The 12938-nt window shown below is 34.5% G+C and overlaps 1 protein-coding gene across 4 annotated transcripts in view; it reads left to right on the forward strand.

Moving 5' to 3' along the window:
- The window catches only part of FSTL5 (follistatin like 5), a 786930-nt gene that overhangs the window by 638894 nt on the left and 135098 nt on the right, over positions 1 to 12938 (forward strand). For all 4 annotated transcript variants that reach the window (XM_045055718.1, XM_045055716.1, XM_045055717.1 and 1 more), the window contains exon 10: positions 3900 to 4034. In XM_045055718.1, the coding sequence (XP_044911653.1) occupies positions 3900 to 4034 (135 nt within the window). The remainder of the gene's footprint in view (positions 1 to 3899; positions 4035 to 12938) is intronic.

Below are 12938 nucleotides of genomic sequence, written 5' to 3' on the forward strand. Positions count from 1 at the left end.
ACCAAATTGTTTTAAGGTTATGAATATTATTATTGAATTCTAATTTATAAAATATCCTAAATTTTAATAATCTAATGTGTAACTATAATTCATCAGTTATTACACATATAATAATCATTAATATGTGGTAAGTAGAAAACAAAAAATATCTTTGTGCAAAAACAGTTGCATATATGTTGATTATACCAGTAGGTTGAAAAATGTATATCTTATTTCCACCATCAAGAGTAGAACATGACAGGTCATTTTACTGGAGTATCTGTTGCATGACATGATATTCTTTATTGCTTGCTTTAAATTCCTGCAATTCATACTGCTAGAAATGAATGTATTTTCATTTTGGCATTATTTCTATAAGCACAGACATCAATTCTTATTCCACTTTGACAAAGAATGTTTCAATATCTGTTTTTAAATACTTTTTTTGAAATATCTACTATTTTTTTTTCAAAAATGACATGGGAAAGTAATTTTGACCTTTAAAACCTGAATGCTACAAATCTCCATATTAATATAAGTAAACCAACATGTTTACATCTGCTGATCATATCTTTAGTGTCTATAATCTTAGAAGAGAAGAAGATTGATCTGATTAACACAAATTAAAGTGAAGAAAGTTCTAATTAGTTTCTGATTTTGTCATCTCTTGCCCATTTAATACTAGCAAGCCATATTAGATGGGCAAGTTATATCTTTGCCTCTAGGAATATACAGGGAGGTAAATTCAGGGGTTTGGTTACACTCTAGATTCAATATTGAAAGAGTGTGGGCCCTTGTAGGATAGCTATTATCATTTTTAAAAACGAGAAAATAGCTAAAGTTTTGAGAGAATGTGACAAATGAAAGGTGAGTGGGGAACACAACCTACGAGATAACTCTGAGTACATTGGAGTGTTGAATTTCATAGGACTTTCTATATGATTACATATTACCAAATACTATAGTTATTCAATTATCCATTTATTCAACAAATGCTTAGTTGGCATTAATATGTGAGGTCCAAGTCTAGGCACAGACTCCATAACTATGTCCATGGATGGGATGATATGTTAATGAGAGGAAGTAAAATCCTAGAAAAGCAGAAATGTTTAATTGGAAGGCAAATCAAGGTAAATAACACAAGGAGACTGAAAATCAACAAGGAAGCATGAAATTAAGATGATTCTACAGAAGAAAATAAAGCTAAGTATGGGAAAGTGTTCAACAATGTCAAATGCATAGAAAGGTTAAGGAAAGTCACTGAAATGTATTTGTGAGTTAGGTGATTAGGTTTGGCCTTTTGACATTTAAAAAAGCAGTAATAGTAGCAATTAGTCTTCAGTGGGTTTGGAAATGAAAAGGAAGTAGGAAGTATAAAAATCTCTCCAGTTTTGAAAGGAAGAAAAAGAAAAGTTAACTGCCACTGAGGGTAAGAATTAGGGCAAATAAAGATATTTTTTCTTAAACAGTGCATCAATTTGAAGGAATATTAGTAAGGAAAAAGATGTGGAGATGATGGAGGTGAGGAAGGATGACCAAATAATCATAGAAATCAGAAAGAAAAGAGAGGAGATTTCCCTTGCAAAGAAACAGGAGAGAGTTTCCTTTGAAATGTAAATAAATGTAAAAATGTAGATGGAAATAGGAAATTGGCCTAACTCGTTTTCCCAGCTTTTACTGAAATATAATTGACATAACATTGTGTTAGTTTAAGGTAATAAAATGTGATGATTTAATAACCATGTATACTGCAAAATGATTTGAGTTTACTTTCTAATTACATGTATGTATTTCATTATTTAAAAGCAAGGTCACTTGCGTAGATTAAGAAGTTACTATTAAGATGGGAAACATCAAACATAGTAAAGATTTGAAATAAAAATGGAGCAGGAAATGAAAGGCATGTAACCATAAAGGTCAGGTGAAATAAATAGCAAGTAGCATTGAACATCTTGCAAACTGAAAACTGTGAATTTCAAAATCTGTAAATTTGCCTATGCAGTAGTCTCTTAATGTACTCAGAAAAACTAGATTCAGAGACACCTAGTGTGGAGATATGTCAGCTTGTTGCAGTTTGGGCAGTTAGTAAGGCCTGTGTGTCAGAATGATAAATGGACAAGGGAATTGCTCCTTCTGGCAATAGAGTAGAAAATATTTAGAAATGGTGGATTATGTAGAGAAGGAGGAAGACAGTGAGGCATGTAGGTTAGGAGAACATATAAGAATATTGAAAAGAGAAAGTTTAAGGAAGGAATAAATGGACGATATTTCAAAACAAATCTAGAGAATTGAAGTTGTGAAGTTGTGGGTCTTAAGAAAAAGTATGTTCTTTGGAGAGAGCCATATTTCATGTAAAACAAGAAGCTGATGCAGGCTTAAATGTATGTTCACTCCTTATTTTTCAGAGCAGGGGTCTGCCAACTAAGGTCCACGAGCCAGATCTGGGAAAATGCCTGTTTTGTGAATAAAGTCAATTGGGGGGGGGGGGCTTTGTTTTTGTTTGCCTTTAGAACACAGCCACACTCATGTTGTAAAGTATTGTCCATGGCTGCTTTCATGCCAGTATGGCAGAAGTGGGCAGTTGTCACAGATATGCTATGGCTTATAAAGCACAAAATATTTACCAGGCCTTTTACAGCAAAGAAACAAAAACAAAAACAAATCACCAACCTCCCTTTTGGAGTAGTGACTCTCAACAATGGATGGGGGGTGGGGGATGGTGGAGGTGTGTAATAACACCTGCAAAGTGAGAAAGAGGTTCAAGTAGTCTGGCTCTTTCTCCCCAAACACTCACTGCCTCTCCATATCCTCCTGTTCACATCCCTTGAGAGCCACTGGCATTTCAAGCTCTTTTCCCACTGTTTTTCTGCCTTCTTTCCCCAGACAACCACACAAGACATGGTGCATGGTGTTCTTGTGATTAGATAATAAAGGGCACAAACACACACAGAAAGACTTAAAGAAATAAAGTAAAAGAGGGAAAAAAATGAGCACAGCAAACACTGGATCTGGGAGTCTGATAGGCATCCAGCCCCCATCTTTTGAGTTGAGTGATTTATGTACCATCATTCTCTGAGTCTCGGATTCTGCTTCTGATAATTATGTATTACTTAGGACAATTAACACATAATATGTGTAACACCACCTTGTATATTTCCTACATATAGTCAGTTTTTAATTATACTCTGGTATCCCCATTAGGGAATACAACTCATTAATTAGGGATTAGCTTAAAAAATTATTTTACTAAGATTTAAAAGTTGAGCTACTTATTCCCTTAACCCTTTGGTTATACATTGACAGTGTTAATTTCCATATTATAATATTGTTTACATATATTCCTGGCAAAAGATTGAAATCTTGCAGACAAATCATGTGTTTTTATCTTTCTGTTTTCCTTAATAGTTCCCTTACCTTATAATTCCAGATATTTAATACACGCTCAATAATGTACTTGACAAGTGGTAATTGCACTATACTTGTATGATGTAGCTGGCTTAATTCCTTTATGAAGTCTTTTTATATGTATTCTCCTGTATATAAAACATATTGTTATTATTTTAAAATTTTGTAAAACTTAAGACAAAGTGAATTTTGAATACTAAAAATAAATAAATAAATGGAATTATAGTTATCAATATGAAATACCTATACCAAGTAGGAAATAGGAAATAAATATAAAATATAAAGCGTGTGCATTTGATACAGAGTTTTGGGTTCTCTGTTAGCAGAATGACAACACAGTTTATGAAACACTTGAATGCTTTTGGAATAATTTGGCATGCCTCCAAAGCATGAAAGTAGGAAGGAAAGCAGTTTAATTAGGACAAGCTAAGAGAACTGCTTGACTGTGTAATCGGAAAGCACTGTACCAAAACTGAAATTGGAGTTTACAAGTTGCATTTGCCTTCTGTTTTCAGCAAATGGCAGCGAGGTTCACATAAGCAATGTGCGCTATGAAGATACAGGAGCATACACTTGTATCGCAAAGAATGAAGCAGGAGTGGATGAAGACATCTCTTCTCTTTTCGTGGAAGATTCTGCCAGAAAGACCCGTATGTATCGAACACTCGCCCTCACAAAGCGCGACTGGCTATAGAGCAGGGCTTTTCTGCAGCAGTCTCTGTGGTTACTGCCACCTTAAGACCTCACTGCCCTGCCACCAACATCAATCCCTGGGCTGTTTTCTCCATTTAGTGCTAGAAATGCTTTGCCATCACTGCCCACGTTTCCCGATTGTATCATGAAGTAATGGGGAAAAATGTACCATTCATTCTTTTTTAAAACAAAACAAAACAACAAAACAACAACAACACAACTATTACATAGCGAAAGAGATATGGATAGAGTGGGGATGTTCAAGATGGATTTTTAGTTATAGCTAAATTGCTTGGAACTCGAAGTACCATGATTTATCAAATGCGCTCTCTATGAGAAAAGTCACGGACACTTTCTTCCCCCCGTCCGCATATGCCACAGGATGGTTGTTTTAAGATTGGGTCTGGATGTACTTGGAATGACTATTACCCTTGCTCCTCAGTCTGATTTGTTAGATGCATTTACAAATCTAATTATTCTAATTTGTTGCAGGGCCCCTGATACTTGGAGGACTCTAGTTTGGCATGCCTGTTTCTCAATTGAGTTCTTGAACAAGGTTAAAGCATTGTCTCGGGAATCTTATTTCTCTTTAAATCAACGAGTATATGTAGATATTGGTGGATCCAAGGGGGGAGAAAGATCTTATCCAAGTCCTGACTACTAGTATATCTTTATCTATATTTGGTCTCACTAGTTCAACCATCATTGCAAGCAAATATTTAAAAGAAAATTCTTGGGTCACCCGGGCGGCTCAGTTGGTTGGGAGGCCCACTTCTGCTCAGGTCATGATCTCAGGGCTTGTGAGTTGGGAGTCCCGGATCTGGATCTGGCTCTGTGCTGACAGCTTCTGGAGCCTGGAACCTGCTTTGGATTCTCCCTCTCACTCTACCCCTCCCCCAATCGCATTCTGTGTCTGTCTCTGTCTCAACGGTAAATAAACATTAAAAAAAGTTTTTTTAAAGAAAATTCTTAAGGTAGATAAAGATAAAAGAAAGCTAAAGTTAATGACCTGGATAAGGTCCACCGTAACTTCTCTATGCCTTTTATATATTTCTGCTAAATATCAATTTGCAATCCACTTTCTCTTTAAAAATAATTTAAGTGACAAGTAATTGAATACTTTAGTTTTCTTTGTTCTTCTTTTTTTTTTTTCCCAATGTTTTTTTATTTTTGGGACAGAGAGAGACAGAGCATGAACGGGGGAGGGGCAGAGAGAGAGGGAGACACAGAATCGGAAACAGGCTCCAGGCTCTGAGCCATCAGCCCAGAGCCTGACGAGGGGCTCGAACTCACGGACCGCGAGATCGTGACCTGGCTGAAGTCGGACGCTTAACCGACTGCGCCACCCAGGCGCCCCTCTTTGTTCTTTATGATGAAAGTTGTAAGACAGAGTTTAATTTCAATTCTCTATTATGATTTTCTTTTAATGTTAGTCAAGTATTTTTCAATATGTTTCCCTAGTTACAACATTAAAATACTAGCTACTCTTCCTTTAATCAGTGAACCACTTACTATTTAGCAGCATGTAACTTTGAGAAAAATTTTAGGGGAAGATTTAATATAATTTTATTCATAGATTCAGTCACATGAATGTATTTGCTTAATTATAAACAGTTTTCTGAAATCATGTTTTTACTTTAAGCTCTTAGAGGTCAAAATAATACATTTTAAATAACTTTTTGAGATTATATGTTAACATCCTATTAAAATCAGAAGTAGCATTTGTAAGTTATAGCAATGCAGGCCTCACTATATCTATATTTATAGAACTTTCAAATTCATCCCATAAGTAACAATATAAATAAAAGATTCAAAGGGTTTTTTCCTAAGTCTGGATATAATTATTTATAGGTGTTCCTTCTATATTTAATTATGTAACATTTTCAAGGATAAAGAGAGAAAACTACCAGATTTTATTTTTTAATTTAATTAATTCATTTATTCTGTTAGGAACACAGCATAAATTCTCTACCCTCTTAAATTTTTAAATGCTCCACATTTTATTGTTAACTATAGGCACTAGGTTGTACAACAGATCTCCAGAACTTGTTTGTCTTGTATAACTGTGACTTTGTACACATTGAACAACTTTCATTTTTCCCTCCTCCACATCAACTGACAGCCACCATTCCATTGTGTTTCTATGACTTTTGACTCTTTGATAACTCATATAATGCAATTACACAGTCTTGGTCTTTGTGACTGGCTTGTTTCAATTAGCATAATGTCTTTCAGGTCTATTCATGTTGTCACAAAGGATAGGATTTCCTTCTTTCTAAGGTGGAATAATATTCTATTGTATGTATACACAACATTTTCTTTATCCATTCATTTGGTCAAAAGATATTTGAGTTGTTTCCATACGTTGGCTATTGTGAATGATGCTGCAATGAATATGTGAGTGCAGGTATTTCTTTGATCCTGATTTCAATTCTTTTGGATATATATACCCAGAAGTTGGATTACTGGTTCATATGATAGTTCCATTTTTAATTTCTGAGAACTTCTATGTTTTTCATAATAACTGCACCATTTTTCGGTCCCGTGAATGTGCAGGGCACATTCCAATTTCTTCCCATCCTTGCCAATACTTTTATCTTTTGTTACTGTAATAGTAACCATCCCAACAAGTGTGAGATAGCTCATTGTAGTTTTGATTTGCATTTTTGATGATTAGTTATGTAGAATACCTTTTCATAAACCTATTAGCCATTCTTATGTCTTTTTGGAGACATTCAAGGCCTTTGCCCATTTTTTTTTTACTTAGTTTTTTTTTTTTTTTAAGTTGAGTTACTGAAGTTCCTTATATATGTTGGAAATTAAACACTTATCAGATAATATGATATGAGCTGAAAATATTTTCTCCCATATCTTAGGTTGCCTTTTCACTTTCTTGATTGTTTCCTTTACTGTGCAGAAACTTTTTAGTTTGATATAGTCCAACTTGTCTATTTTTGTTTTTGTTGCCTGTGTTTTTGATAAAATTATAGGCCTATATCCTGATGAACATAGATGCAGAATTCCTCAACAAAGTATTAGCAAACTGATTCTAACAACACACTAACAAAAGCATACACAATGATCCTGTGGGATTCATCCTTGGAATGCAAAAATGGTTCAACATATGCAGATAATATTGTGATTTGCACATTAAAAAAAAGAATGAAGAAATGAAGAGTAAAAAATCACTTGATCATCAAATAGATGCAGATAAAATATTTGACACATTCATGCTAGAAATGCTCAACAAATGACACATGGAAAGAACATACCTCGACATAATAAGGGCTATATATGACAAGCCCACAGCTAGCATCATGCTCAATGAAAAAAAAATGGAAATCTTTCCCTCTCAGCTCAAGAACAAGACAAAGATGCCCAATGTCACCATGTCAATCCAACATACAGCAATTAGACAAGCAAAGGGAAAAAAAGTATTCAAATCATAAAGGAAGAAGTAAAATAGTCTATTTGCAGATGATATAAACTTTTAAATAAAAAGCCCTACAAAGACTCCACAAACAATCTGTTAGAACTAATGAACATATTCAGTAAAGTTTCAGTGTACAAAATCAACATGCAAAAATCTGTTATGTTTCTATAAATTAAAATGAGATATCTGAAAGGCAATTAAGAAATCAATCCCATTTATAATAGCATCAAGAAGAATAATGTACTTGGGAATAAACTTAATCAAGGAGGTAAAAGACTACACTAAAAACTATTATACATTAATGAAAGAAATTGAAGACACAAATAAATGGAAAGATATTTTATGTTCATGGTTTAGAAGAACAAACATTATTAAAATGCTAATATTATCCAAAGAAATCTATGATTCGACGCTATTTCCATAAAAACCACAATGGATTTCTTTTTTTTCAGAAATAGAAAAACAACTTAAATTCATATAGAACAACAAAAGATCTGGAGTAACCAAAGTGATCCTGAGAAAGAACAAATCTGGAGGCATTGTACTTCCTGATTTCATAATGTACATAAAGCTATAGTAAATAAAATAATATGATACTTGTATAAAGACAGATACATAGACAAATGGAACAGAACAGAGGACCCAAAAGTAAATCCATGAATGTACAGTTAATTGAATTCCAACAAGAGGACCAGAATATACATTGGAGAGAGGGTAGTCTTTTCAAAAAATGATTCTGGGAAACTGAATGTCCATATGTAAAAGGATGAAACTGGATCCCAGTCTTACACTATATACAAAAGCAACTCAAAATGGATTAAAGATTTAAACATAAGAACTGAAAGTGTAAAACTTCTATGTTTCATTACATTGATCTTGGCAATGAAAATAATGGATTTTGACTGTAACCCTGAAGTTTCAAACATTGCTAATTCATGTTTATATTCTACTCTTTTATAGGATGCAATCCAGTTTCTTTGGAATAACAAATTTACCTCTCATTTAAATAAATGCCTTTAATTTTTGTGACATTTGGTTTCCAAAAACTTGCTGTACTGGTTATATATATATATATATATATATATATATATATAGAGAGAGAGAGAGAGAGAGAGAGAGAGAGAGAGAGAGGCAGAGGCAGAGACAGAGAGAGAGATGTGAGTGCATCCATTTTAGAAATTTATGCACATAATTAAAATCAGAATAACACTAAATGAGTAAAATGAGAATATTAGGAGCTACAGAAAAGAAGAAATAGAAAATGTAAGAATGTCTATGTGGTATAAGACAGTTTTCCTGGGGATGTGTCCTATTACTCAGTAAAACTGTCAGAATCCTGTATAACAAAAACAATATCCAAATCAAGTGAAGATCACATTAGAGAAGTCTATGGCCTTATGTAACCTACTTCTTAAGGATTTCCTTGAGTTCTCTTCTAGTAATTCAAGGGACAAAGTCCAATATAAATTATACAGTGTGTATTTGGATAGTTATTTTCAAAAAAGCCAAAGGAAATAGTCACAGAGCCATCCCTGATGACTTTACTTTTCTCATTTGTACATATTAAAAAATTGTGGACTTGCCCATATTGATCAAATATAAGTTCAGAGGTCTTTTATTCCCTGCCAGTAGTGATGGGATACAATGTATCTAAACAGGCAGATTGGTATAATAGAAGAGCATGAATTTGGGCATTAGACAGGAGTTAGAATCATTGCCCTACCCCATGATAGTTCTGTGATTTGGAGCTATTACAAAACCTCTCTGAGCTTTAATTTATCTATTTGTAATATGGAATGAATACTACTAACTCACTAAGGGCTTTCTTTGTAGACATTATAAAGCATTCTCCATAGTGCTAGACATAAATTTGCTCTTCCTCCAATTTATGCTTATTTTCTGAAAATAATTATTTACTCCTTGCTAGAAATATTGACAGTTATTTTTTTAATACTCTGGAGAATCTAGCAATTCTTAGAAATTATAGTTTCTAAGATGAATGATACTTAGAGACAGATAAAAAGATTGAAGCAGAACTGAAATAGATGTAGAGATAATGAGGGATTGGGAGAGAGAGGACATATATTTGGACACCTATAAAATTATTTATTCAAATATAAAATATCATTATTTCATTTGGCATAAAAAACTTGTTTCAACGGATTAGAGAATACATTTTTCCTTTAATGTAGCTTTTAAGATATTTTAAATAAAATACATTTTGTTGCCAGAGTCCACTTTTGTCACAGAATGAAAGCAAAAGCTACATTTTATTTCTCTTTACATCAATTTATACTCCTATTACATTTTAAAAATAATTCTTTAATGTTCCCTTCTTCTGTTTTCTTTTTGAAAGATGCAAGATGAGAAGTATTGAATTTCATATAGGCAGCAAGAAAAATGGGGAAAGATTTACAACTTTTGGACTAAATGACACCACACAGTCTTACTTTGTTTAGCTACAGCTTCAGAGCAATCATCCATTATTTTCTACATAATAGAGCAGTCATAGTAGTATCAATCACATTTTTTTTCTTATACTACATTTCCCAGCAGGATGATACTGTTGAGTGAACAATTCATGCAAAGCATCATATGGCAGAGGAGTTTATGTTTTGCTTGTAACCTAATCTTTGAATTGGAAAACCTTGAGTTACAGTGCCCAACTTTGTCAACAAACCTCACTGGAAGTCTTCTCGTGTGACAAATTGAACTACAAAAAAAGTGCTTCAAAGTAATACAATCTACAGTTGCATTAGGGATAGGGTTTGATAACTAAGATTTAATAGAGTGATATATGAGGAGGATTTAAATGTAAAGAAGAGTAGAAATGGGCCATAGGGGATTGTAACAGGGACTAAGAGATGATATGAAATATATGAGAGGGGTTTAGGGAGAGGTAAATGTTATTCATTTTAAAACATCTTGCAAGGAGCATAAGCACTTGATACATTTTCATTCCCAAGGGGAGTGATTTCCCAGATGACAATAATTCATCTGCAGGATTAAGGTAAATGAAAAGCAGTGTGAATGTAGGCTGCTATTGAAAGCTTTTAAGCTACTGGCTGCATTAAGCACTAAGCACAGATTATATCACACCTTGCTAGGATTTTAGTAAAGATCTAGCCTCTTGTAAATATTGGAATATAAGGCCTGAATACATTATAATAGTATACACAATTTTTCTTTTCATCATTGTCACGGTCAGTATTATATTTGGAAATATTGTGCCATTACAACAATCATTATTTTAGAATTCAGTGAATTAGTATTGGTCAACAATTATGAAATACATCAGTTGTAAGATTCCTTTACAGGATATTTGACATGTGTTAAACTCTACAACAAGATTACTTGAATAAACAAGTTATGCAAATATATAATGTTAATGTAAATTAATGATATAAAAATATAATGAGTGTAATTCACAATACACAGACTTTAGGAATATGGTAAAATGTATCCATTTGCACCTAAATATTTCAAAAGATATGTAAATGCTTAAGAAGTGTCTGCCTATTTTAGAAGGGACCTTGAGAGCATGTTTGGAGTTACAGCAGGGGAGCACAGCTACTCCTATCTCCTTGACGAACGATGGTCTTCCTCTATTAGAGATGATCATCCTCTTCCTCCGAGCACACAGCTTCAGAGGGACATGCAGGCCACAGTGAGGGGAGAAGGGGACATGTGCCTAACCAGCTGGATCAGCAGCCTCAAGCCTGGTAATCAGTGGGGTGACAGATGTCACAGCCAGCTTGCCTACACCTGAAACTGTGTGTAACATACTACATTGTTATGTTAACTGGAATTTAAATAAAAACCTTAAAGCAAAATGCAAAGATAAGAAAATGAAAAAAAGTAGAGAAAAGCATCTTAAAATAGGTTAGGGGCACCTGGGTGGCTCAGTCGGTTAAGCAGTTAAGCATCTAACTTCAGCTCAGGTCATGATCTCCTGGTTCTTGAGTTTGAGCCCATGTTGGGCTCTGTGCTAATAGCTCAGAGCCTGGAGCCTGCTTCAGATTCTATATTTCTGTCTTTTGCTCACACTGGCTTTCTCTCTCTCTCTTCTCTCTCTCTTTCTCTCTGTCTCAAGAATAACATTAAAATAAAATAAAATTAAAATAAAATAAAATAAAATAAAATGGCTTAAAACGGGGTCTTTTTACATACAAACACAGTTTGAATATGGTATTACAAATTTTGAAAATAGAACATATTCTGATAATATAAAACAATTAACGAACTCTCTAGTCTTCATTTACCTCCTGTTTTTACTATTTTTTAAATTTTAAGTAAGTTTTACATTCAGTATGGGACTTGACCTCACATTTACTTCCTATTTTTATTTTTAACTTAAAAAAAATATTTATTTATTTATTTTGGGGGAGAGAGAGTGCATGTGCCCATGCAAGCAAGTGGGGGAAGGGCAGAGAGAGGGAAAGAGAGAATCCCAAGCAGCCTCCATGCTGTCAGCACAGAGCCCAATGCGGGGATGGAACAGTGAGATAATGGCCTGAGCTGAAATCAGGAGTTGGACACTTAACCAATTGAGCCACACAGGTGCCCCTTATTATTTTTAAAGAATGGACCAGGGGTGCCTGGGTGGCTTAGTTGGTTAAATATCCTACTCTTGTTTGTTTGTTTGTTTTATGCAAAATATATTTTGTTTACTTATTTTTCTAATATAATTTATTGTCAAATTGATTTCCATACAACACCCAGTGCTCATCCCCACAGGTGCCCTCCTCAATGCCCATCAACCACTTTCCCCTTTCCCCCACGCCTCATCAACCCTCAGTTTGTTCTCAGTAACCAAGAGTCTCTTATGGTTTGCCTCCCTCCCTCTCTAACTTTTTTTCCCCTCCTCCTGCCCCATGGTCTTCTGTTAAGTTTCTCAAGATCTACATATGAGTGAAAACATATGGTATCTGTCTTTCTCTGCCTGACTTATTTCTCTTAGCATAATACCTTCCAGTTCCATCCACACTGATGCAAATGGCCAGATTTCATTCTTTCTTATTGCCAAGTAGTATTCCATTGTATATATAAACCACGTCTTCTTTATCCATTCATCAGTTGATGGACATTTAGGCTCTTCCCATAATTTGGCTATTGTTGAAAGTGCTGCTATAAACATTGGGGTACAAGTGCCCCTATGCTCAGCACTCCTATATCCCTTGGGTAAATTCTTAGCAGTGCTATTGCTGGGTCATAAGGTAGTTCTATTTTTAATTTTTTGAGGAATCTCCACACTGTTTTCCAGAGTGGCTGCACCAGTTTGCATTCCCACCAACAGTGCAAGAGGGTTCCCATTTCTCCACCTCCTCGCCAGCATCTAGTCCTCTGATTTGTTCATTTTAGCCACTCTGACCAGCATGAGGTGATATCTCAGTGTGGTTTTGATTTGTATTTCCCTGATGAGGAGTGA

This window comes from Felis catus, chromosome B1 (genome assembly GCF_018350175.1).
Source record: "Felis catus isolate Fca126 chromosome B1, F.catus_Fca126_mat1.0, whole genome shotgun sequence".
NCBI lineage: Eukaryota > Metazoa > Chordata > Mammalia > Carnivora > Felidae > Felis > Felis catus.